General features: G+C 42.4%; 1 protein-coding gene across 1 annotated transcript in view; it reads left to right on the top strand.

The window, feature by feature from the left end:
* stxbp4 (syntaxin binding protein 4) overlaps positions 1-27,765 on the top strand; it is a 67,409-nt gene that overhangs the window by 36,903 nt on the left and 2,741 nt on the right. The window contains exons 14-20 of the mRNA XM_036142360.1: positions 1,558-1,682; positions 1,968-2,057; positions 2,150-2,215; positions 11,322-11,501; positions 11,634-11,750; positions 11,957-12,006; positions 19,520-19,656. Coding sequence (XP_035998253.1) covers positions 1,558-1,682; positions 1,968-2,057; positions 2,150-2,215; positions 11,322-11,501; positions 11,634-11,750; positions 11,957-12,006; positions 19,520-19,656 — 765 coding nt within the window. The remainder of the gene's footprint in view (positions 1-1,557; positions 1,683-1,967; positions 2,058-2,149; positions 2,216-11,321; positions 11,502-11,633; positions 11,751-11,956; positions 12,007-19,519; positions 19,657-27,765) is intronic.

Genomic DNA, 27,765 nt, shown 5'->3' with positions numbered 1-27,765 from the left:
TGAAAACCTGAACAGACTTCTGTTACTGCTGACGGTGGGCAGAAAATGCCTCTGAATGTTGTCTCAGCAGAACTGATCCTGATGGACCTCAAACACAGACATCTGACATAATAGCCCAATAATTTTCATTGTATGAGCACATATAGAATCACATTATCCAAACTGCTTCATGCTTTTTGCAAATCCTATTTCTTATAACACTTAGATTGTTTTAGTGGCAAACCAACCAGAACGTGTTTTAAGTAATATTGTCTCCTTCCTAAAAAATAATGACCGTAAGTCGTTCATTTCAGAAAACACAAATACGGAAATAAGTTAAGTTGCTTTAGGGAAAATCTATAATATCACCTTCGAAATGTGATATTATAGAGCCAGGTTGGCACAAAATTAACTTGTTTATTTGCAATAGCTCCCCCTGCTGGACTGAATGGCTTCAATCTGTGCTGCTCATTCTGTGCATACGGATTATTGCTCAGAGGTCCAGATTGAAACATTCTCTTATTTACATGAGGTTACTCCTGAAGTGTTAATATTGATGAGCAGATTAATTTGCACATGTGCAATATTGTTTTTGTAACCAGTTTGCATCACTCCACCTCTTCTTGTGGGTTGCCTTGTTATTCCACCTCTATCTAATATAAACATGTACAAATCTAGACTAAGTAACCTGGGGTTGATTAGTGATAACCAGCATAGTGGAATGAATTTAGGGCTAAGTAAGCCATATCTGTCATGGTTTAGCTTCCTGACCCACATGCAGAGATCACATACACAAGGCACTGGTAGTAGTTAAAAAGGTTTATTGCAAAGAATATGGTGTGGCAGTGATTCAGGATGTTCTGGTTCAAAAATGTCTGGACAGATGTTAATTGAAGGCAGAAGCACCACAGCAGATGAGCGACGGAAGGATGGGACAGCAGCTTACTTGTGGTTTGACGGCATGTGCCATGGAAGGAGGTAGTGTGATCCAGATAATGAGAGGGTTGAGGGTCTGGGAGTGATCTTGTGGTGGAGAAGAGGCAGGCAGGTATGGGCTGATGAGCACTGGGGCAGGCGGAACAATCATGGGAAGAAGAAGGATCCAGAATGGGGATTGACAGCGCTGAGTCTGGCGAAAAGGGATGTTCAACTGAAAAAAACCTGAACGCACACAAAGAAGATCTTGATAGTTCTCAATGAGAGCGAAATGTCAGAACGCAAACCTCAGGAGATGGAGACAGCTTGACTCTAGCACATAGGTTGACAATCAGGCAGAGAGTCGTTGCCCAGCTCCTCCATAAGTACCCAGCAAACCTGTCATGAGAAACATTGACACAGGTGTGTCACCTGCTGCAGCTCAGACACACCTCCAGCAGAGATCCGCTATAGGGAGATCCCAAATACTACTGAGTTACTTTCTGCAGGAGAAGTACTTTAAAACCTTAAACGAGGAAGCACAGAGCGACACAGACCGTGGACCACATGAAGAACGGCACCAGAGAGTACATCTCATCGTCTAATGGTGTTTGAGCTCATCCAGCATCCCGTTGAACGCTTACCCTCCATTTGTGTTTCCAGACTTTGAGAGCCTGATCCGAGAACTGTTCAAGCCCCAGCTGGAGGAACTCTTCGGCAACCAGTCAAGCACCAGGCTCACGTCAGACGACTTCTCCAGCCTGCTGGAGTCTCCCACCAACCCACCGGTAACAGCTCCACCTCAAAGAACCCTCAATAGAACCTGTAGAACACAGGGGAAACCAAAAGCCGCTGATCAGAAGATCATTTAGGCTCTAGGATAGAAATAGTAGGCCTTGTAACTGATATTTTAAATTTGAAATGCTAGAAATCACGAACCTGTATCAGATGTGTTAAAATTGTATCCCATCCGACACTGTGTTATCTGGTGAGAATTTCTGACAACGACAGAGATAACAAACACAGAGATATTTTTGCACCTGACGTCACTGATTTACTCTGTTTTTGTGCAGCCGTCGCTGTCAGACTCAGATGATCTTGAGGAGATGGAGAAGTTGAGGAAAGAGCACATTGAGGCTCTGCGGGAGATCAAGACTCTGCAGGTAACCTCACAAAAGCCTGTTAAAATGTCAGAAGTTTGCTAAGCTTCCAGGTTTGATCCACTTTCTTGCTAATGTTCTGCTCTTCCCTGCAGGAGCAGCTGGTTGAATCTCAGAGAGTTCACCATGAGCTGGAGGATGAGCTCACCAAAGTCAAACAGGTGAGTCTCACCTGCTGTATAGATCCAGTCAAAGCTCATTTCCAGACCAGACCACACATGTTTTGTCCCTAAATCCAAGCAAATGATGACATTGCATATACTTTATTACATTATGTTTGATAATTTCCTTAAGAACAAGCACATTTAAGGTAAAAAGCATTGGTCCGAGCAATGAACCCTGTGGTACACCATAAGAGACTTACAGGCATGATTAATAATTTTAATTATATGTTCTAAAACACGATCTAAACCAATCTAGTGTTGTTCCTTTGATCCCCACAGGACGTTTGAGCCACTGTAAGAGAATACTGTAGAACTACTGTGTTCCCTGTAAGATGCTGCATTTGATCGAATGCATACATAACCATTTACCAAGAATAGATAGACCAGATCCAAGATGGAAGTGGCTACAGGAACCCCTCAAAAACACGTACCATTAGAGAGGAAATGTAATTTTTTAATATTCTAATATTTTCATAACAAAACTTCATTCATTTAAAGCAGATGTCAAGTTTGACGCCCACAGGCCTTGTCCAGCTTGCATCCGGCCCACAATATTGTATTCAGCCCACGAGATAATTCAGATGTCTTTCACTGATGGCCTGCCAACACATTACACACTCCAATCATGCTACATGTAATCCTCCACTGCAGTTAGTTATGGCCACAGACTGGGAGGTACGTACCATGTTCCCGAAAGGCACATCTTGCTGACAAACCTGGCACACAGCACAATTAGTTCCCATGACGATGGAGCACAAAATTGAAAACGAATCAATTAAACTATTGTCCACGTCCTACTTCGGAGGAGCAATGCTGTGACGTTCTGTACTCGCTGACAATGCCAATCCACCAGTTTTAGATTTGAGGATGCAAAATTTAGATTTTGTGTTTTGAAGGTCGTGCAGAAAAGATGTCTGATAAATTTAGACATTTCCTGACTCTGAGAGCTTCTGTAAAAATAGATCAGCAGGTGGAGCCCTACACACACACACACACACACACACAAACTTCACAGAATGGGAATAGAGCCTCCTGAACATGAGTGTGTGTGTGTGCGTGTGTAAGTGTGGGAGCTTGAGTTGAACCCACTCAGCAGCAGGAGGAGTGCGAGGCCTCCATTCGCTCATCTTTTGGGCTCTAAAATAGTTCCTCCTCCCGTTTGTTTGTTCTGATTCACAGCTGAAGGGTCTTGGCCTCGTTCGCTCCCACTTCGCTGCCTCTCAGCTCCTGTATCGTTGCATAAACAGATCGATATCTAGATTTAGACGCAGCTAACAGATGTAGGGGAACAGCAAAGGCTCTGGCAGGATGTTTTGCGATCTGTCGGTTGGAGAGTCGGAGCAGAGACGAGGAGATTCTTGGTAGCACTGAAGAAAAACTCAGCTTCAGTGTCAAATTGAATTAATATCACTTTGTTTTTGTATTTTTACTGTATTTTTCTCCATCGATCGATCTATTGATCTACCAATTGATCAATCCATATATTCAGGAGTTTAGCGATCAGTTGTTAATAAGAAACTAATTTTAAAAGTCCTCTTCTATAATAAATCTGTTTGGGCAATCAAATCCCAAACCGCGAAAATGTTAGCAGATCTGCATAAAAACCTGATGTGCTGTCTCTCTGGCTCACATATCAGCAAACCTGCAGCCAAGTTTAACTCAGATGTTTACAGAGAAACACTTTAAAGTCATAATATTGGTCAGCAGTTATCCTGTATTGTAAGTCAATCCATTAATCAATCCATTGTCTATGACCGTTTATCCACGAAGAGACACAGGAGGACAAGAGTTGGGGTATAACGCTGACAGGTTGTCAGTCCATCCCAGCGCAACACTAACCTGACAACAGCCAGCTGTATGTCTCGCTCCGCCTAGCTCCACTCACATACATCTGGGACATCGCCATAGGGATTGCCTTTACTGAAGGCTGGGCCTTAACAAAACTCCTTGCATATGATTGGATAAGCCACTTGTCTGTCATCTTTATCGACGTGCTATTTCAACCACTCACACCGAAGCTAACCCGTGACGCTGATGAGACCGACGCCGGAAAAAAAAAACTTTTTTTTTTTTTTTTTTTATGTGTTTGCGGCTCTAGTGCAGGGTTTCCCGCAGCGCTATCTTGGCGAGGCGGCCGCGGAAAACGTGTCGTCCAACCCCCCGCTCCCGCTCCCGCTCCCGCTCCGCGAGCCGGTCCGCGGAGAAAAAGTCATCCCCCCCCCCGCGAGTCGGTCCGCCTCGCATAAGCAAATTCCTGCGGGAAACACTGTAGTGGCACACCTTTTATTGACAGTGAGCTGACAGGAAGAGGGGGAAGACAGGCGGCAAAGCGCCGCGGGTCGGAGTCGATCCCGGGCCGACCGCGTCGAGGACTAAAAGCCTCCCAATATGGTTAGCGCTAACCGCTAACCGCTCCGGGGCGCGTCCGCGTACGCGCCCCGGAAAACAAAACTTGCCAAATCCGGTCGGGAGAAGGGCGAAAACATGGTTTCCACCAACAAAAGCCTTCAGAGGCGTTCTCTGATGTTCTTTTAATGAAACAATATCAGATAGATTGGACAACACGGAAGAAATAGCAGCATCAATGCTAACGCTTGCTTCCTCGATGCGAGCCGCCATTGTTGTTGGAATCTCACGGTGGCTTCTCCACTACGTGACATCCATGAAACACCCGCCCTGCGTCCTGATTGGCCAGACCAAAAATTTGGTTGGGGAAATCATTTTCAATGAGCCGTGTCCCAGATGTATGTGAGTGGAGCTAGGCGGAGCGATACATGCAGCTGGCTGTTGTCAGGTTAGCGCAACACAGAAACACACAGGACAAAGCGTGCACATGATCCCTATAGTAACCAACTAACCTAAATGTCATGTTTTTGGACAAACTTTGCCATTAAAAGACCACTTGGTCGTTCCATGTGTGCTTGCCTTTGTAAATTATTATAGTTATTAAATCTAGAGTTGAAAATACAATGAAATCTAAAGATGTTTTGGAAAACATTACTGCTTTTAACTGTTGATGTGTTCATCTCAGTTGTGTGTTAAACTATGTATCTGAGGACTGATTTATGCTCCACAACAAGCTCCTCCCTCATAAGTGCGTGCTGATTTGACGCTCTGCACCAAAAGCCAGCTGGACGAGTGTAAAAATAACATTAGGCTCCTAGTAGAATGGGTAGAATTAAACAGAATGTTCAGTTTTATGTCGACTGACATTTATTTTTTTATGCCAAAGGAAACAAAAATAAAATGATATGTTGTCATTCTTACGTTTTCTCAAATTTGATCCAAATAGTTGAGGTGTAGAGCCATGTAGACGGCTAATTGCCACCGTAGTTGATAAACCCTGTTCAGTTGCTCAACATTCATGTTTTTTAGGGCTTCCCTCTCATGTCTTTCCGGTTCAGGCACTTTTTATAAACAGCGGGGTTAAATTCCAGAAAATATCACTTTTCACTGCAATAAGAACTGATGTTGCATTGAAGAAACTGTTTACAGGATCTGCTACAAAACCTGTGTCAGCCGGATGTTTTATTCTCAGAATAACTTTTGTTGGTAAAAAGAAATTGCAATACCCACTTGATATTCAAAATAATTCACTTAAAATTAATCAATACGAGATGTCAACAAAACATGCACTGCCAACAAAAGGGCAATGTTATGATACCCCACATTGGAACTTCTAGTGTTATTAAACTCGGGTGAAATGACTTCAGTGAGCTCAGAGGAAAGTCTGTCTCTTCACTTTCAGCTGGGATATATTTGATGAGCTTTTGCGTGTAGAGCTGATTTCAAATCCCTGCATAACATCTCAGAGAGATCATGATATAGGCTTTGACTTGCTACAGGATTTATAGATTTTTTTTTATTTCTCTCTCTCTCAAATGTTCTAATATATTCCATAAACACACGAGCTTGTAGGGTGTCCTAATTTTTTGACCGGACTGTATTTCTTCTTGCGTTTCACTTGTCTGGAGTGCTGCAGTCACTTGAACTCACCCACTTTTGACACATTTTGAAGGGTAATGCAGACAGTGATGTGACAGTTTTGAGAATATGTTTCATACCAGCAGCTGAACAACTGTTTCCCTCCAAATGTCTGTACAAACAGGACGGTGTCAATCATTGCAGCTACAGAGGTGATAGTAAATCTAATATTTGCCATTAAGGCAAAAGCCGAACTATAAATATGAAAAATCAATGAAATGGCAGTGATGATCATGCCCTGTTCTTCTTTCACCTCTGAAAACTATCCGTTTTAAGTTACAGCACAAAGAGTGTTTATGATTTTTGTGTGTTTGTGTCGCACTGTACTACATGCATTTATTTAGACATTTATTTCATAAAATCCAAAACTAAAAGTTGGCGTTTAATCTGGTAAGCCAACTCATTTAATTACACAGCTGCATCCACAACCGGCTGAATGACATGGAACATACCTGGAAGAATGAATGGGGTAAATTAGCAAGTTATTCAGCACATTTAAGTGTAACGACCCGTTACGCTGAAAGTTATCCAACTTACGCTGAAATTGGACCGTGAGCGTAACGGTGCTACGTGCTAAGCTAACAGTACGACACAGATGTTTCAGAGCAACACAAAGCTCATGTGCATCACGCAAAGTTATAAACCGCCGGGACAGCAGAGCTATAAGCTAGCGCTAGCTGTTATTAGCTTCACAGACAGCCCAATAACAGGGTTCTGTCTCGGGCTGGGTCCTTCGACCTGCACGACGTAATGCTCCGCTGCGTGAATGCATACTGAAACAGCATACAAACATGTGTTCAGTCTTTGTTGCAAATAAGTTAATGTTTAAGTGGTACAGGAGCAGGATAGTTTTCACAAGCCTAGCGAGCCCTTTTGTGGCTATAAACGGTAATGTTTAAATGGTAAATGGCTTGTACTTGTATAGCGCTTTTAACTAGTCTTGATGACCTCCAAAGTGCTTTACACTACAGTCTTAGTCATTCACCCATTCACACCCTGACGGTGGTGAGCTATGTTAGTAGCTACAGCTGCCCTGGGGCAGGCTGACAGAGGCGAGGCTGCCATGCACCGGCGCCACCGGGCCCTCTGACCACCGCCAGCAGGCAATGCGGGTGAAGTGTCTTGCCCAAGGGCACAACGACAGAGACAGTCAGAGCAGGGGATTGAACCGGCAACCGGCCAATTGCAAGACGAACCCCCTAACCTGTGTGCCACCGTCGCCCATTTACTCCTTGGTTAATGCTGGTCAGTGTGATTTACCATTTAAAATTTATAGACAAGTCGCACCTGACTATAAGAGGATCAGCCAAACTATGAAAAAAGGTGTGACCTATAGTACGAAAAATAAGGTACCTGCTTTGGTGAAAACGAAATGATCAAACCTGACAACCAGCTGCTACAAAAAAAAATAAAATCCTCCTATGGCCACCATGAGGAAACCAGGAAGAGACAACGATGAGCACAAAAATAAAGAAAGACATAAAAAAGACAGCCAGCAGCAACACCCAACACAAAGACTGTGTTAGAAAACAGTGTTAACTAATGTCTAAGCGCAATTTTCCCCCCAAACTGTACTTTAATTATGTTTCATGCATTCATCTTTTTTTCCCCTAATAGTTTTGACCTCATGCAAGTTTGATATTGTTGTCCAGGAAATCTGGAAACAGCAAGATGACACATTCTGAACCAACACGATTGCAAATATTATACCCTGGTGGTTTAAAGCTCTTTTTTTCTGAACTACTTGAAACCCATAGCAGATTTCTTAAGCTGATTGTGCCCCACAGCAACTTCCACAGCAGTGGTTTCAATAAACGCTGACAAGCCGGTCACAGTCTGAAAAAGTTTTCATCTTGTCTGCAAGATCTAACCAAGCGTTTGGTAAATTTGTGAAATTGCTGCCTCAAAATTTCACCACAATTTTAAACAATGGGGGAGCAAAAATTATTGCACTCTTCATTTAAAATAATGCACACAGTGCTCCACAGGGACATCTGGTGGAAGCAGGTCCTAATTGGCTCCAAAGACAAAAGACGTGTTTGGAAACATCAACCAGTCGTCACATTGTTTATTCTTATTTTACAATCCCCAAGGGTCATTTTCGGGACTACGCACCTGATGCGGTCCTGAATCATGATCCAGGTAGAGAGCCTTTGAAAAGCGTTGTGGGCTCTGTCCTGAGGTAGAAGAAAGCTCTCGTGACCCTAGATGCCCTCACAGAGACAGATGGGTGGTACACGGCATCTTTTTTTGACACAGCAATTTGTAGAGGCTTAGAAACCCAAGCAGCCCTGCTGAGAGTGATGGAGGTGACAGATGGTCTTCCTGTTCCCGTGCGTTTCTGTGTCTTATTAAGAAAACCACGCTTTTTTTTTTCATTTCATGTAGTTTCATGTGCATATGACATCTCTGCAGGAGGAGTTAATTTGCCAAATGCACTGCTGTGTGCGTCTTCTTTTCAGTCATAGAGGTGTGCTGCCCACAGAGAAATAATAAAACTAATGAATTTACCCCTCTTCCAACTGAGCTGCACACCGATTGGATCATTGAATCGGTCTTACTAAAACAAGAAAGTTTTTTTTAATGACCATCTATATTTATTTTTATCTGAGATTGGGAACACTTAGCCTTTCACTTATTTTATAAGGATAACCCTCATTAATAGAAAATATGTCTCTATGTCTATGTTTGATAACGGGGGTCATCTGTTTAGATTTCTCTCAAGGTTTTTGCAGGTCGAACCTAAGCGTCAAACTGTAATAAGTTTTAATTATCTTCAACGTAGAAACGAAAGTTCAAAGGCTGCCCTAAAACTGCAAGTAAAGTCAACTTTCTGATTAGCATATTCCCAATTTAAGAAAAGCCAGGACAGTTGACAACCAGAACTTAAACACACAAACTTAAGTTCTATATCAAAAACTTGTTATAAGTTCAGTTTATAGGACAAAATAAATGCATTGAATTTAAGGGGACTGTCAGTTTTTTGAGGTAGAGTTTCAGATTAGCCATCGTGGCTTTACTTGTGCGATGCTTCTGACTCCTTCGCTCTGAACGGTCTTTATCATCAGTGTTAACCCCTGGCACATAGTTCTGGCTTTACTGATGACCTTGTCAGAAATTATGTCGGACTGAGTGGTCAGGGTCTGGTCTCCATGGCGATCCGGGTTCATCAGTGGTGCTGCCTGACTGGATCTCTGCAGAGTGTTTGTGTTTCTGGTGACTCTTTAAAAATTTTATTTTTATAGTTTCATGGGATAGACACCCTCCGTTCACTGCCACCAGTTTTAACAGCAATGGGAGTGACTGATTCCTATTTAACAGGCTCTAATTGCTGTTGGGTTCTGTTGCACTTTAGGAAATAACTTGAAAAAAGGATGTCAAGCCATCTAGGAGCCCTTTTGAAACGTGTGATGCTTCAATACACATTTAATATAAGCTTGGTTGGGTTTTAAAATCAGGCAAGTTACACCTTAGATAACAAATCTAAGCCAAAATCCACAAGCAGTGTGCTAATAAGTCTGCAGCAGTAGCCCTCAGCAGTGGTTTTCTGTCTGACTTCATCAGTCTCTCGCATTGTTGTAAAGGAACTCGTCTTCCTATCCCTATTTCGGTTCATTTAGGCTCACATACATTTCCCTGTCCTCTTTGACTGTCCCACCACAGCATTTCAATAAGACTAAGGTCTGGAATTTGACTGAGCCATTGCAACACCTTCATTCTTTTCTTTTTCTGACTTTTTGTTGTGGATTTACTTCTGTTGGGGTCAGTGATGGCCGTCCGAGTTTGAGCCAAGATTCAGCTGTCAGACAGACGGTCTAACATTTGACTCTAGAATACTTTGATATAGAGACATTTTCATGGACGGCTTTAGGACCCCTTTTCACAAAACATTTCCATCATAAACACGCAAATATAAACCCCTAGGCTTCCTCTGCTTGTTCTTAAATCACAAATCAAGCCAACAATGTTCTTGCATCCTTGAGCTTCCAGAAATTCAGTGTCACAAACTTGGAAACTTCAATGTGGCTCCCAATTCACTTCAGTGAAGTGTGTACAAGTAGAAAGAAATGTTGTGGAGGCTGCACAGACACATCCTCTTCCTTATGTGTTTTTGCTAAAATAAAATATTCGGCAATCGTTACATCATACCCCCCAGCTGGGAAGCCAGCTCAGCTCTACATAAACCAGCCAATGCAGGGCTGTGATTTCCTTGCTTGGCATCTCAGAGGCGTAGCAGCACCAGGTTGACGTTAACCGCCATGTCTAGTTCCTTTCACAAAAAAAAAAAAAAAAAACAGACAGAGGGGGGAAATTGTCTGAATCCTCACCTTAAAGTGTTGGTGAAAGGAGCTTATGACGAGGTAACCAGATCCTGTGGTAGCTAAATCAACCCAAGCCATCAGCCCTCCACTGCTGTGCTTGGGGTTGTGTCTGGCTTTCTCCAAACCTTATCTGGTGTTTTAGGCAGACATTACTACTCTGGTTTTATCTATACGGAATCCTAAGTCATGCTTGCATATAGTTTTCTTTTAGATAGAAAAGGTTTTTGTCTTTTGTTTTTTATAATTCATATAATTAATTCTTGATATTTCAGGCACGGGCATTAACATTGAATATGCTAACACTCCCGTAGACTCTAAAATGGACCATTTTGGGGTTTTCTAACGACTCTGACCCATTGCACGTTCTGACCCTGGGTTGTCCACTCCTGGAAAAAAATGTCAGCTCTCTTGAAAGCGTTCCACTTGTGAATAACCTTTTCCTCAATAGAGTGATTCACTTTAAGTAGTTTGCAGATGGCGATACAATCCTTCCCACACTGATGGGCAGCCAGTCGCTTCTGTTAAGGAGCAGCTGATTTCATTCCCTTTAGGCATGGGTGAACACCTCTCAAAGACTAGGTTCTCATGAGCTTATTTCAGCGTGTCGATAAAGAGAACTATAGATTAACCTGCACAGATGCTGCTTTTCAAATTTTGTTAACCTTATGAAACGGATAATGCCAGATTATGAACTGAGCTGTTCCTGCACATAACACCGTGACCCTGTTAACATTTTTGCTGCATTAGCTGCTTGCCTGAAGACCTGCTGTGCCTGCCTCACCATGAACTTTCTGCAGGAGGCAAAAGTCGGAGCAGAGGAGAGTCGGGCTCTGAGGACCCGGATCCAGCTGGCTGAGGAGGCCCAGAAGCAGGCCAGGGGAATGGAGATGGACTACGAGGAGGTCATCCACCTGCTGGAGGCCGAAATCGCAGAGCTGAAAACTCAAAGGGTGGAGCATCCGGCGATGACCAAGAAGGTAACCCATCAGCGAGTCGACATTTTGTTGCACAGCACTGAATAGAATCATAGATCTATCTGAAGACTGCAAAATCCATTGAGGTGATGTGGAAATTTCAGCTGATCTGTTTTTTTTTGAATTTTAACCCAGGAGGAAACAGAGGAGCTGAAGAAGAAGTTGGCTGTGGTAGAGTGCCAGCTGCGAAAGAGTGAAGCAGCCAAGAAGGGCTTAGAGATGTCTACGGGAAAGCTACTAAGTTTTGTTGAGGTGAGAGAATAAACCAGAACCTGAGTATAAACTTTCATCACCTCCATTAGGTTCAGCTTCCTAACCAACCCTGAACAGATCTGCTGAGAGCAATCTGCTTCAAAGTCTGATGAGCTGAACTCCCTCAGAGCTAAGTGGGGCGCAGGCAGATAGGTGCAGACTGAGTTATAACCGTGTTTGGTTTGTGTTTTTGCTTTTTTCTGCAGAACGTTCAGGAGTTTTTGCTGGATAGTCACGGTCCCACAAAAAGCTACAGGTAGGCCGACCTCCAATCAACCTGTCTCTGAGAACTAAAGCTGTGTGTGTGTGTGTGTGTGTGTGTGTGTGTGTGTGTGTGTGTGTGTGTGTGTGTGTGTGTGTGTGTGTGTGCACGTACGTGCGTGTCGATGTCAGGGGGAAAAAAGGTTGATTGGCTGCCCGCTATTTGTTAGTCTGCACTAACGAGTCCAATTCCTCAGGCACTGCGGTTGCTATAGCAACCATCACCCTTCGTCTCAACATGCTTGTTTTGCTTGTTAGTTTACTGTGTGTGTTTGTGTGTGTGTGTGTGTGTGTGTGTGGTGGGGGGGGGGGGTGATAACACCATGATGATGGAAAATCTTCTGTGTGCCTTTTGTGTGTGTTTTTACCACATTGTTTTGCTGTGTTACTGGTGATATACACATATAGCGTGTTTCCTTGCTGACTGGCGGTGCTATTAGAAATATTAATGCTAGTTTGATTCAGTGACAAATAAGTCACTCACAATTTTTTTCTGTAATGTAAAAAATAGAGTAAGCACATTCTAACGAATAAAGCTGTATTTAAATATTTACTTTCTAAATATCTATACATAGACAAGTTAATTAAAAACGCAACTAAATGCTTTCACCCTTATTAAGCTTTCATGAAATTAAAATGTATTTGAAGGCATTTAATCGACCCAGTATTTAGTTATTTTATCTTTAGTTTTAATATTATTTAACTTTTTAAATTAGAATTTTATTTCAATTCATAGAGATAAACCGAGGAAATGATCACGCAATTAACAAATGCGAGGTGTGTTAACAGTATTTCCGTATTTCTTTACTCAACATCTTTTAGATTTTTCACAGGTCAAAATCAGGTTCAGAAAAGTTGTCTTTTCACGTTTAGTCCACAGGAAATAGGTGGAAGTGAAGAAAACTGAGAAGTGTGTTATTCAGTCATGTAATGATGTCTCCAGCAGAGAGCCCATTAGTCCGGGCTTCGCACACACTCAGAGGTCCAGCTTGGCCCACTTCAGCTCAGGTAGGACACCGGTTGGCTCCTGATAATGGGCGCCCGCAGTGAGCGGCATTATGAAACATCTCGACCTGAAACGAGAGTAAGAGGTCACCACTTACTCTTCCTCATCCAGTTATTGCTCTTTATTTATATCCCACCAATACACACCACCGATCGCGTAAAGGAGTTTTACAAAAAAAATGCTAAAAGATTGACTTTAACTTGAGCCATAATCCAAACCTGCACTCTGACGGCAAAGTCAGAGCATCTTATGTATAAGAACAACCTTAAAGGTATATAGCCACGTAATTTGCTTATAAAAAAAAGACCAAAAACACTTTGATCATGATAAAATAAGGTTATATAGACCAAGCCTCCATCTTGATAGTGTTGTGATTGTCCTTTTTGAGCCGAAACATATAAACAGACGTGGCAACATTGAGAGACAGTATCACAGTACTATCAAAATGCTGGTTTGTTTAATTTAAAAATCAATTGTAAATAATGCCGGATCAAGCCTGACCCTCTGCAATGCCTCGCAACTGTTAAATTAATACACCGATCTACAGCAACTTTAAGAGCCTCATAGCAGAACATTTACTCTTTTCAGTCAATACTAACAAATTGATCAAAAACAAAGCATAAAACACCAAAATCACAACTAATATGCCAGCAGGACGTGATAATCTTTCATAAAACCTTTGTATGCAACCTGAGTGAGCTACTGACTCATAGTTAAATAACGTGGCTATGCACCTTTTGTACTGTACACAGGCAGCCAGTGGAGAGAAGTTCAAACTGGACAAGTTCCAGGTCTTGCTCGTTCCATGGAATTTGAACTAGATGGGATTAAGATGAGCACCTTAAATTCTGAGGCCATGGTATTTAAACACATATGGGTAGATTGCAACCTGTTTGTGGGGAGTTGGAAACTGTCAAAAGAAGGAGTTCTAGCATCTTAGGATATTGGGTCCAGGCACTGCAGTGGTAAAATGAGGTCTGTGTCATGAGGTGAGGCTGAAATGAGCCTCTGGACTCATCCTCAAAAATGTGTTCCAGAGCTTAGGGTTGAGTTGTTGTTTCTTCACATGGAAGAAGCCAGATGGATGCCTTGTTACTACTACTACTTCTACTACTACTCAGTGTTGTAGTCAAGTCACTATGCCTCGAGTCCGAGTCCAGGTTCGAGTCACCAGTGTTCAAGTCCGAGTCAAGTCCAAGTCATTAAAAAAAAAATCCGAGTCGAGTCCGAGTCGAGTCCACTACTCATCCGAGTCAAGTCCGAGTCGAGTCACTTATTGATCCAAGTTCGTTGTAGGAACATGCCGTGACGTGTGATGTATGACATGAAGCAGTAACATTCCATTGCACTAATAACTCTTTCGCTGTAGTTACCCTTGGTTTTACTCGGTAAAACTACTGCTTTTTCCAAGTCTAAGACGTCTCCTAACCATGGTTTTTAAACATTGTTGTTATGGAACGCGCAACAGCGACTCGAGGTACGCCGATAGGCCGCATATGAAGGATGTTAAAGCCGCAAGCGACGTCGATCGGCCCTCGCAGCCAAGCGCACTCCGGCCTATTGGCCACCGCCGCGGTGCCGGCCGGCGGGCGGGGTTCGCGCACCGCCGGCCGGCCGGCACCGCAGATGCTGTCACGCATTTTCCTCGACCGTCCACCGGGCGATTCCCACAAACGCGTTCGGCAGCGCTCCACCATTACTCACAACAAATCTGGAGCAGATCGGTCGATGCAGCGAGGAGATACAGCCGTTGGATAATGATAATGCATTTGGCCACCGGGCCGGACTAAATTGTTCGGCGGGCCGGAAAATTTATACCGATTCCTGGACGGTGACTACAAACAGAAAAAAAAAAACGGCCGATGACGCAATGAACGCAGAGGAGGAGAAAAACATCGACTTACCTTTCTATCAACTCGGCCCGTTTCCCAGTCTTTCTAAGCTCTCGACACTCAAGCCATCGTTTGAGCTGAACGTTGGTATGTTGTTCCATAGTTCTACCAGTAAAATGGGCGCCTGGACATTCTTTTGTGAAAGTTTAACAGCTGTAAAGTCGGTCATATCCTTGTGTCTGTTGCATGTGTAATGGCTGGTTGCTACGTGCGCTCTCTCACTGTTTGCCCAACCTTAGCGGCAAGGGGCGTTGCTCATGAGATGGTGACGTCACGTGCGCGGTACGACATTTAGATATTAAAATCATACATCAAATAATATTCTAATGACATATTAAAATTATAGCCTAATGATATTAAAAAAAGTCGAGTCTTTTTCTCAATCTCCGAGTCAGAATGATCTGAATGTAGGAGTCCGAGTCCAAGTTCGAGTCATCAGTGCTCAAGTCCAAGTCAAGTCACGAGTCTCTAAATTTAGCTAATGACTCGGACTCGAGTTCGAGTCTCGGACTCGAGTACTACAACACTGCTACTACTTTAGTCATAAAGCACTTTAAAACAACAACAGCTGCGACAAAGTGCTGTACAGACAATATTTAATACACATTCAAAATGGAATAAAGATTACAATAGAAATATAGAAAGGAAAGAGAGCAAAAAAGTCTCAACGTGTGTTAAAAGCCAAGGAATAAACATTTGTCTTAAGGAGAGTATTAAAAGTAGACGATAAAGGGGCACTCCTAATATGGAACGGCAGAACATTCCTTAACTTAGGAAGCGGCAACGCTAAAAGCTCCGTCTCCTCTGAGCTTAAGTTTAGACCTCGGTACCTCCAGGAGCAGCTGGTCAGCTGACCTGAGACAACGAGCAGGAGAGTATGGGTGAAGCAGCTCAGAGAGGTAAGATGGGGCAAGACCATGTAAACTTTTAAAAACAATTAAAATTATCTTAAAATGAACACTAAAATGCACAGGGAGCCAGTTGAGGAAAGTCAGGATAAGGGTGATGTGCTCCCTCCTCCCAACTCCAGTTAAAAGACGAGCAGCAGCGTTCTGGACCAACTGGATGTGTCTAAGGGAGGACTGGCTGTGTCCACTGTAGAGAGCATTACTGCGATCGAGCTGCAATAAAGGCATTATTGTTTCGAACTGTTGTTTTAAGATAATCTACTTTATCAATGCCAGCTGCCTAAGGTGATAAAAACTGAACTTGACCACTGCTCCAACCTGGCGATCTAGTTTGAGATCACTGTCTATTTTAAAGCCCAATTTTGAAACGGTCTGCCTTAAGCAAGGCGCCAAAGGGCCCAAATCAACAGGAGATGGTTCACAAGAGCTGCTGGGACAAAACACCATCACCTCTGTTTTCTTGCCATTTAAAGTTAAAAAGTTGAAAGCCATCCAAGCATTAATGTCTTCAAGACACAATAGTAGGGGCTTGGTCGAAAAGGCTCCTTCTTTTAGTGGCATGTATATGTGACTGCTAGGGAGGCTTTGAGGCAGATGCAGGACTTACTGGATAGATCACATCTCAAGGCTGGCTTGATGGATGTATGGATGGATGGATGTATGGATGGATGGATGGATGGATGTATGGATGGATGGATGGATGTATGGATGGATGGATGGATGGGTGGATGGATGGTTGGAAGGATGGATGGATGGATGGACGGACGGACGGATGGATGGATGTATGGACGGATGGACGGACGTATGGACGGACGGACGGATGGATGGATGGATGGATGGATGGATGATTCTCTTCTGCCTTTGAGATGATTCTTAATGGATGAATGAATAACACTTTTAACTTATCTGATGAATTTCCTTATTTCTGACATCCCTTGCAGGTTATAAGTTTATTATTTCCCTTTTCATTCCACTCCTTATTTCATCATCACATTCTTTTGCCCCACTGACATGGATTATGATAATAGATCTCTTCAGGCAAATCCTTTACCCTTCTTATTTCTTTCTTTCTTTTATATTTTCTGTTTCAACCCTGGTTCCGGGTTTGGTTTTGTTGCATCTTCCCATTTTATATTTCTTTTCGCAAACTAGTCTTTACTCTGGCTTATTTTTAGTGTTTTCCTTCTGTTTCCTTTATTGATCCCCTTTTTTCTGCTTCTTTTCACTGCTTATCTTTCACGTCTCCTTCCATCTGTCCTCCTTCTTTTGTTCCTCCATGGTGTTTTGATCCTAGAATATCAGCTGCCCCTGGCAGCTTGTGTAAGGTGGACTCGGCAAACCCGGCCACTTGGTCAGGTTATTAAGTCATCCATCTATGAAACCTCCTGCCAGCTTCTTTTATTTCATTGCAGGTCAGTGGAACACCTGAGCTTTCATAACTGCTGGACACCACCCCCCAATAGCAGACCCTTGGTCCTATTTATTTATTTTTACTCACAGTTTGTTCGTTTCTAGGCCACTCGTTGGCTGATTCATCAATTCATTGAAGGAAGCATACATAAAACGTTGTTGCTTTTTGTCTGAAATAATTGCCCTGTTGTTTCTCCCATAATGACTTTTGTATTCTGACACTGATTGAATCCATTCTTTACACAGTGATTAGTGCAGTAACAAAAAGAAATTGACTGAAAAGAAAGTTGGCCTTAAAGAAGTTATCTGTATAGTTGTGACAAATATTCACCGTCAGATCTCTAGGATATTAAAGCTCTCAAGGTTGAAGCTCTGCAGGCAAATTGTTTGCTGCACAGCAGTTTAAAGTTATGCCAGAAACAACTGAGTCCAACCTTATGGTTTGTGCGGACAAAACAGAGAGGAGCTTAAACTTGCAGGGATACTCGTCATGCCGCTGAATATTCTGATTAGTGATCAGAATATTTTTTTTCTTTGCAGCAACAATGTCTTCTTCTTTTGCCGTTTCCCTTTCAGGTGTCTCCACAGGTCTCTCTCCATCTAACTCCATCATCTGCATGTCATTCTCTCAAACCAACTACCTTAACGTCATCTTTCACTTCATCCATAGAGCTCTTCTTTGGTCTTCCTCTAGGCCTCCTGCCTGGCAGTTCTAGACTCAGCATCTTTCTGCTGATGTTCTCAATATACCTTCTCTGTACAGGTCCAAACCATCTAAGACATGCCTCTGGATTTATCTCCAAGACATCTAACACGAGCTGTCCCTCTGATGAACTCATTCGTTATCCTAGCCCTCCTCATCCTTCTTTATCTCTCCTCCATGTAACCTCGTGGCTCCCCCGAAGTCCCTGTCATTCCCACACCTCCATCTTTCTAGATATTCATCCACCTGTTCTCTGCTCTCACTGCAGATCACAATTTAATCTGCAAACCTCATAGTCCACCGAGATTCCTTTCTAACCTCATCTGTCAACCTTTCCATCACCACAGAAAACAAGAAGTGGCTCAGAGGCGATCCTAATGCAGTCCACTGCCATCTTCAACTCCTCTGGCTCACCTACAGCACACCTCGCCATTTCATACATGTCCTGCGCCACTCTGACGTACTTCTCTGCTACTCCAGACTCCTCATACTGTACCTTACCTCCACTCTTAGCGTCCTGCCATATGCCTAAATGTAGCTCTACAAAAACACAATGCAGCTCCCTCTGACCTGCTCTATACTCTTCCATCAACATTCCTCAAAGCGAATGCTGCATCTGTAGTACTTTTTGCTTGGCATGAAACCCATGCTGTTGCACACTTCGGACCTCAGTAATTTCATTGTATGACTCGTCATAATTCCTCCACATCTCCTTTGTTTTTGAAATTTGTGACCAGCACCCTTCTGTTCCATTTGTTGGGCTTTTTATTGTGCTCTAACCAGTTTATCACAGGACAACAACACATTCACTCCCAGGGGCAATTTAGAGAGATCGAGCTACACAACATGCATGTTTTGGGACTATGGAGTACCTAAAGAGAACCCACAACGCTGTCAGAACATTGCTACTTCGTACAGAAAGGCATTTGACAGAAAATTTCACCCAGCACCTACTGTGCAACCAAATAAGTACTTGTGTTTGTTAGTCCAAGGCCTAAGCTCTGTGCCTTGCTATTCAATTCAATTAAATTCAATTTTCTTTATATAGCGCCAAATCATGTGTGATCGGTCATCTGCTTCGACCGACTGGGGTTACAGAAGACAGAGCAGAGACACAACAAGAGAGACAAAAAAGCACAGAAGCACACATTGATCCAGTAATCTGTTCTACATTAGATGGTAATAGCGTGTGGGCCGTCTTCTCTGGATGATGTCACAGTTATCAGAACGCCAGACCATGCTATGAATGCTATTCACTTCCAGTTCCCTTTGGAAGGGACAGTTTGAATTGACCCGAGGAGAAAAAGAGAAGTTAATATGGTCACAGCTAAGGAAAACCCATGCTACAGTTATCGGTCACCATCATCCCTTTTCAGGCATTTGTGGCCTCTGGGCACTCAGTGTTTTCCTTGTTGCTACTATGACATTTTCATTTATTCTCTTGAAGAATTTTACCTGGTGATATCCACAATGTTCAGAGTCTGGGTCAGAACTCGCTTAGTAGCTCATGCTCTGTTTAACCGTCCACTCAAAGGATTTGTTTGTGCAGTAGTTTCTGCTCCGCTGACGCGTCTCCTCTTTGTTCACAGCTCTGGAGACGTTAAAGCTGGCTCATCATCTCACGGCGCTCCTCCTCGCTACAGGAAAAGCCCGTGGACGCCAGCTACGCTCGCCCAGGAGGCGAAAGAGCTCACGCGCTCCGTCAGAGCCATCCTGGAGGTGGACTGTAAGTGAGAGGTCTGCCGTTCCTCCTCTCCCTCCTCCGCCTCTTCTTTCTCCTCTCTGTCTCTGTGCTGCCCTGCATGCCACTCCACACCGGATGAAGCTGAAAACTGCCACTGTGAATGACCATCCTCCCCGTTTCAGTGCTGACCTTCTAGAGGAGCACCTGCTGCAAGAGACCAAAGTCAACAAGGCATCAGCCCGGATATCAGCAGCCTCATCCTGGCATCTTCACTCTCCTCCCTGCCGCTCCTCATCTCCTCACCTCCTGCTAAGGGACTCCTGCAGACCTGCAAACCTGCATGACACATGTTTGTTTTGCCGAAGCTGAGCGTCTGCAGCCGGATTTTAGCATTTTAAACCGTGGAGAGCTTTACTGCAGGGTAACATGCTGGAAAAACTGATGGATAATATGAATTGTTTCAAAGCTTGACCCCCCTGATCTCCAGAGACTGTGTGATCAGAGATCAATCTGCAGTGATCAGCAGGTGGATCTCCTGTAGCGTTGGTGTAGACCTAACTAAGACCCATCTTCTGTATCAGTAAACACCTTCATCAACCCGTAGTAATCAGAAACTTCACAGTTAAGATGGTTGCCATATTCTGTAGATGCCACTCCGTCCAGAATCCACACACGTAGAATATAAGTTTCTGTAACTTGCTGTCACTGTTACCTGCTTGGTGTTTAGCTTTGTGTCTTAGAGGCTGAACGCTCCTGTTAGTGCAGTAGATTAGGCAAGAAAATGAAGCATCATGAAGCGGCAAGAGGAGAAACCCAGCTCGCCAGATTTACCCATGGACACCAGGAGGGTGGGAGCTGTAGAAATGGGAACGCTTCCATCCCGTCTGGAGTTATCAGCTGTTTGATCCTTTCGGAGTAAATCTTCAGATTCATGTCACGGATCGTGAGTTGTTCTTTGTAATAAGGACCAGCTTTGTAAAGCTGCTGCTCTGTTTGACCAGCTGGGCTGTGATTGATACAATCAAATGAAATAAATATTTTGATTTCAGAAAACTTCTCCTACAGCTTCAAGTCATCCTGTCCTGTTTGAAACTGACAAAGTGTTCTGGGCTTCGCCACTCCTGGGTCAAAACAGCAAAAATCTCTAAAGAACAGTAAAAATTTGAATATTTGTTGTTGGATTTTATCCAGAAATAGATGCAATTTTACTTCAAAGTTCTGCTCAAACATTAAATAGCAACATTGTGGGAAAGAAGGCTGCAAGATGTGGCAGTGGGGGTCAGGTTTTACTTTTCTGAGAACATTATATTCTATCCTTTATCTTTTCACCCAGCTCAGGCTTGGGGTGGAGTATGTGTGACAAATCATATCAGATTACAGCTAAGGGTCACTAAGGTGTCTGATGTACCTATTCTGAGAGGAAGCAAGAACAATTTGAGCCTCTGTAGGGAGACAGTTCAACTCTTGAAAAGCATAAAGAACATGGTTTGCTGTTTATAATACTGGTTGAGACACTGGTTAACGGTACTTTGGCACCATTGAACTATGCAATACAATCATTTTAAATCATCTGAATTTTTCAGCACAATCTCAATCTATGGAAGCAAATAGAAAGTCAAGGAAAACGATCCATACATTATTGGCAACTTTTATCGTCCTGCCTTTTATGTTTTCCTTATAGGTGGTGTTTTTTTCTCTATCTCTCAACTCAAATTCAGACAAGGCTAAACAAATTAGACCAAAATATCTATAAAATCTGCTGATTTCCATCTTATGTTGAACAGAGGACAATTTTTACTGTTTTAGCAGTATGAGATTTTGAAATTGGTTCAACTGGTAAATGAGATCAGCTGTGCCTCAGCATCAACAGCCTTCCGATCTAAGATGCTGCTGTCCATGGTGCTGATACTTCAATAATATTCTCACAATTCAACCACATCCGTTTCTTAGGTATTGTACAGTTTTATTAAACTAACTAACTAAGGGTGTGCTTTCACCGATGAAACAGTGGTAACTCAGACTCGGACATCTGATTACTGTCTTTCCCAAGTTTTAGCGGTACAAGCATTCTGACAGAAATAAATAAACTAGCCCCTTTACAGTAACTGTGTCGGTAGCCAGGTAATCAACTGAAATGAAACAGAAGAAGTTCAAACCCTCAGCATTAATAGTACAAGCATTCAATCAACTGTATGACGACCTCAGAGTAGGACAGAAATGGAGAAAGTGACTTTGAAATTCGAACTTGGCTCAACACAACAACTGTTCAGACAGAATGTCCTGTATTCTACAACTGATGGAATGAATGCAGCTTATACCAAACAAAGAAACTTCCATCCATCCATCTTCTGACCTGCTTAATCCCTCATGGGGTGACAGGGGTTACTGGTGCCTATCTCCAGCGTTCACTGGGCGAGAGGCGGGTTACACAAAGAAACTTTAATGTCATTATGCGTAACCATAATGACATTTTTTGCTGAGGCAGACACCGGCTCACAATGCATATACATGCACAGAAATACAGTTTTTAGAAGTGTGCTTCAGAAGATTTATTGATCAGGTCTAAAGAGAAAAATGCATTAAGCAGAGCGTGAACTGATAACCTTTCTTGTTGGCAGATGGATCATTGATGTTTTGATGGATGGAGATGGACAACAACAACTACAAAGTTAACCTTAGAGTCACCAAGAGAGTTGCATTTTTGTCAATTAAGTCAAACCAATTCAATATTAAATTCAAAGCCCACTCTTTGGCCCAATCTTCCATACCTTGTCATTATTTTGAGCCTAAAATTAAAATGATGAAAAACGAGGCCTTTTGTACATAATGTTTAAAAGCAAATAAAACAGGTCGGGACTTTTTTCTCTTCATTAAATTACATTTTAGACTACCACACAGCTCTGGGATCATTCTTGTCCCAAACATGAATCACCGCAAAGCTGATTGGTTGGATCTGGCCACCTTATTTGTGATTATAAGGTTAAGGAAATAACAGAAAATTTTACTTTTTTCAAGTTTGAATACATTCCTTTCGCTAAGAAAGCAGTTTTATTGTAGAACCATTTCCTTTTTGTTCAAATATTTTAAATTTTTAATGCAGAATCTGTTGCCTGTTGTGGAGGCTTATGTCTAGGACATGTTTTTTTTGTTGAACTGTGATGTCTGTATGGAAGATAGGTGCTCAGACTAAACAGCTTGGGGAGCATCAACTAATCAGGTCATCATTCTTAACTCGATCCCACAGGATAACCAGACCTATCAGGTAGATCTGAGGCTTACGAGAATGAAAAGCTTCCCAGTAACACAGAGTGGTTCCGGTTAGGTAAACTAGCTTGGAAAGAGTGTTATTTAAGTTTTCATTGAGCATGTATACCGATCCAGTTCAAAACTGATAAACATGAACAGGTTGGAGCCAAGTAGGAGAGATTTGATTAGCTCCCTATTCCAGATGTGCTTATTATGATACCTTGAAGCCCTTCTTCTGTCAGCTCATGCATGGAACAGCTTGCTGATGTATTTTTAAACTTTACAGAGTGTCTGTCTGGTAAATTTGCACGGATCAGTTTGTGTCTTCACCTTAATGTATTTTAGCGCTCACTGGGAAGACGTGGGCATCCTGCCGTTGCCTCAGTCCCACAAATGTCCTTCAGCATTCACAGATAATCAGGAGGGAGGAAGAAAAGGGAGACTGAGCACGACTCACACAAAAAGTAGGTCAACCTTTATGGTACACACATAGAAAACAGCACAGTTTTATAGATGATGGTTTAGTTGGAGTTACATAGAAAGCAAGAAGCTTTGGGGAGAGGTGTCGGGTCAACCCTCACCCTCCTGCCAGCAGTTAGGCAGTTACATGATGACGTTTAAAGCCATTTATAACTTTTTAAAAGCCACAACATCATGTCAGCGGAAGTGAAACAGGCACCAACAACACAACAAATCCATCAGGGAGGTGATATGAACATTATGAGAAAAACCTAAGAGTACGTCTACAGAAGAAAGCGGAGGATAGTCCCAGGATCACCAGGGGGAGTCAAATGCAAGTGTTGCAAATGTTTTCCTGTTTGTTTCATTGATGGTAAACAAAAAAAAAAATAAATGAAAGAGTCAGTGAGTGTGAATTTTGCTTCATAGCTTGAAAATATCTGAGCGACAGCTTTCCGTATGGTCCACGTGTTGCAGAATGAATCCCCCGTGTTGCCTAGAAACAGCTTCAGCTTTAAAATCTTAAAGCTGCTTGTAGGACTTCTTTATCCTCCAACACTTTCTTCCACCGTTATTGTTGTGGGGAGTTACCACTGATACCTGTCCCTGGTCGCCTGTTATCCTTCAGAAGCAAACACACACTGCCTCACACTTAAGGGTCTTCACTAGTGCACTTTGTTATTGTTTGAGAACACCTAAGAACTCAACCAGAGCACATCCATGCGCCGGAGGAAGATGCAAACAGAAAAGCTCCGGCTGGGATTTGGACCCAGAATCTTCTGGCTTTGAGGCAGCAGCACTAACAGCTTTGTCCACGAGCCATCACCAAGTCCGACTGTTAATTTGTGAGACTGCTATACTAAACAAGGTCTTCTTACTTCTGTTGTTGTTCGTCCTCAGCAGTAAGTCAACCAGTGACAATTGGCATAAAGTAAAACATTCAGCAGCATCCACAGACGATGAGACGGACACTGTTACCATGACAACCTATCCCCCCATCTGCAGCTCTGTCCTCGGTGCTCCATAAAGAACACATTTCAGGTGCGATGAACTCGTTGCGTTGAGACTAGTTAACGTTCCGCGGCTTGGAGCCGCAGCGGTTTCCTCCTATTTATTTTCAGGGACTTGTGGCTGTTTGTCACAATTAAAACCTGCAGGTTTTAATTTATGAGGCATAAGTAATTGCTCCTCTCTGCATTTACGGCATCGCCGGAAGAAAAGGCCTGAAACAAAGCAAAGTAAGGAACAAAAGCAAAAGCGCAACAGACACACCTACGTCTGACCCCTGATTATTTACTGTAAATCTAGAGAAGAGGGATTTAATTACAGCTAAACGCCAAAAGCTAAACTTGTTTTACTTAAACAAGCCAAACAAAACTGTATTTTCTAAGTGAGGAAACAATTAAGACAGTCTAACCACCTTTTGGTGAAAAGCTTCTTGTAGATATTCACTGATACTGGTTTGTGGAAACTTGGTCCCACTCCTCATTTTCAGCTGCCAGAAGGGTTTCTAAGATGTACAGCATAGATCGTTCCAAACTACATTTCTGAGGATTAAACACGGCAAAGCCCCTTCAAACAGCCAGGAATATTGGGTGATGTTCCATAATTTTCATGTTATTTAGTATGCCATTGTGTGATATTAGCCATGTCAAATTGGAATAATATGGGCGTTGAGATGTGTTTGGGCCAGATTGTCTCTAAGGTTGAATGCTGAAATATTTGGCTGATGGGATGAAAACAGGACCTGTTTAAAACCAATAGAATTTCCATTAAGTCATTTTCTGTTTAAAATTAATCCTCTTCAGCATCACAAGGTGAAGTAGGGGTGCCTGTGACTTATCTCGGCAATTAGCAAGGTAAAAATCGACTCTTCACCTGCTGAATTTTACACATACCGTGTACGATGCACTTCAAGGTCCTCTATTTGGTTCCCTGCATCTCAAGTTTATGTTATAATGAAGTTCCCAAATTTGATTTGGCTCATTGGAGTGGTGGAAAGCAGACTGGAAGATGAGTGGAAGTTGTAGCTGATGTTGAAGATTATCAGAGGATAGTAAGGTAAGCATCCAGGTTAGCAATACTATAATCTCAAAAGCCATTGAGATTATAGTAAATGCAATTCACATGAAATTGTCTTTTAGCTTCTACCCCCAAGAATGAAAATATTGGACATTCAATACTGGTGTAACGCTTCTTAAAACACTATCATATCTGAAAGTAATAACTACACTGAATAATGTTGGCAGCTAACTGATACAATATGTGCATTATTGGTAATATATGCAGATGTGTATAGATATCCTTATGTTTTATTTAATTTTTGCATTTTTAAAATGATTTTAGACTTTACTGAGCAAACCGGCACTTTAAATCTCACATGTGAGTAGCAGTGAGAGCAATGACATATTTTCTTACTAATCTTTACTAAACAAAAGTGCACAAGTGGCCTTGGCTTATTTATGGCAACCATAGATGGACAATATGGTGAATGGGAGAGGGGGGTGGCATGTTGCTCTCGCTATTCTCTTTAAACCCAAAGAAACTGATTTCACTAGCAGATAAACATTAAGATTGAAGTGAAGGAGATTAGCTCTGGGGCTTAACAGCTCACAGGGAAACAGGAAGGGAGCATTTAATGCAGCACAAACCAGACAAGAAACTGAAATTGGGGGAAATTGACTTTTTTTTTTTACAATGTTTAAAATCCCAGAATATCAGCTCAGTCATTGACATAACTTTTAAAATCCACAGATTAGCACCAAACCCTGAGCAGTAGGAGCTGAGAGGCTGCAGCACATGAAGTCGCTGTAAGCTAAATAAACCTGCTGAACTCCACTGCTTAAGATGAATGATTAATGATCAGCTCTGAAGCGAACTCGTTCCTGCAGAACCAGGTAAACGAACGCTGCTCCTTATAATATCCAAGGGGGATATCCACTTTCAAACCTGCAGTCAAACTCTTCTCTAATCATTAAAACCCTCATTGCAAATCTCCTGTTATGTGTAACACCATGAATGTAGAAATTATTTCCATTTAGTTTTTTAATGTTTTTTTTTATAGTTTCTGAAGGTTTTTTGCATTTTTTTTCTTTTCGACATTAAACGTTTTTTTCTCTCAGTCTTAGTCCACTTGGCATAGCGTATGACAAAAAAGGGTTAGGATTAGGCGAAACCAGTCGACAAAAGCAACCTCCAGCAAAAAGTCTCCAATCGTTCTCTTAGATAGTTGTTTTACTTTATAGCAACAAAGAAACACATAGGAAACAACCAATTTATATAAGTGATTTATTTAACGGTTGAACATTCTGCTTTGCAAAACACACAAAAAAAAAAAAACGCCCAATCGTTGTTTTTTTTTCAAAGCAAGCAGAGGAAAAGGTAACAAATATCCCTACATTTTCTCAGATAAGAAAACCACGCTCATTAGTTCCCCGAATCCATCCGAGGACGGTTGTTGGAAACAAAAAAGCTTCCATAGAGCTGCTAGCAGATTTGCCTGAAATCTTCTGGGTGATCTGTTCTGTGAGCCGTCACCACCACCAAACACCTGCCTCGGGTCCCTCGGCCTGGCTGGTGAAGCGTATCACGGTTCACATTCAGAGAAAAACAAAGCAGCCGTAAGCCTTGGATCAGGTATCTTTGTTCAGCTGTAAGAACCTCATTGTCACCTCTGTGTGCTTACATGTCAGCTGTCCGGAGCTGCCGGGAGGTGATGGAGTTAATGGAAAACATGTGGCAGTCTGGGGAGCAATAGAGTTACATGATTTCTCTTTTTCTCAGCGAGAAGATATGAGACAGCTTGCACATGTTCTCACATACAGCATGAAGTAATGATGAGGGAAGCACCTTTGTGCATTTATTCATTTCCTTCGGCTGCTGCAGACTCTCATCTATCTCTGAGCTGCCTGCAAGGAGGAACTTGAGTTCACCAGCGATCAAACAGGAATAAAGGACTGAAGCTGAATTCAAGCTAGACCTGCTTTTTAAGCGTTGTCTATTTAGACAAAATCATTTTGCTGATGTTACGACATGTAGTGTGTCACTTTATGTTGATATATAAAGGGAAATTGGATGTTGAAACATCTGATTTTGTCCATTCTAAAACAGGTTTGTCCACAAACCTGACATCATCTGGGACACCAGCAGAGCGCAAAACACAGACATCCGACATGTTGGTGTTAAAAAACAGATTTTGACATGCTGTATTTCCTGCTGAAGTTCACAAGATTTCATTCTTTATTTGATGTTGGTTTGAGGTAATCCTCACAATGGAAAGAGTAGATTTTCTGCTTTCAGGTTTCAGTTCCCCGCACTGATTTGTTTCATTTAATCAGCACGCCTGTCACTCATCCAACAATCACACCCTCAGTATACTACTATTTTTTCTCACTTGCTCTTGTTTGTGTCCTGCTCATGTATTTACCTGCCTGGTCTCTTTTTCTA

This window comes from Fundulus heteroclitus, chromosome 10 (genome assembly GCF_011125445.2).
Source record: "Fundulus heteroclitus isolate FHET01 chromosome 10, MU-UCD_Fhet_4.1, whole genome shotgun sequence".
Classification (NCBI taxonomy): Eukaryota; Metazoa; Chordata; class Actinopteri; order Cyprinodontiformes; family Fundulidae; genus Fundulus; species Fundulus heteroclitus.
This window is presented reverse-complemented; position numbering and strand designations above follow the sequence as displayed.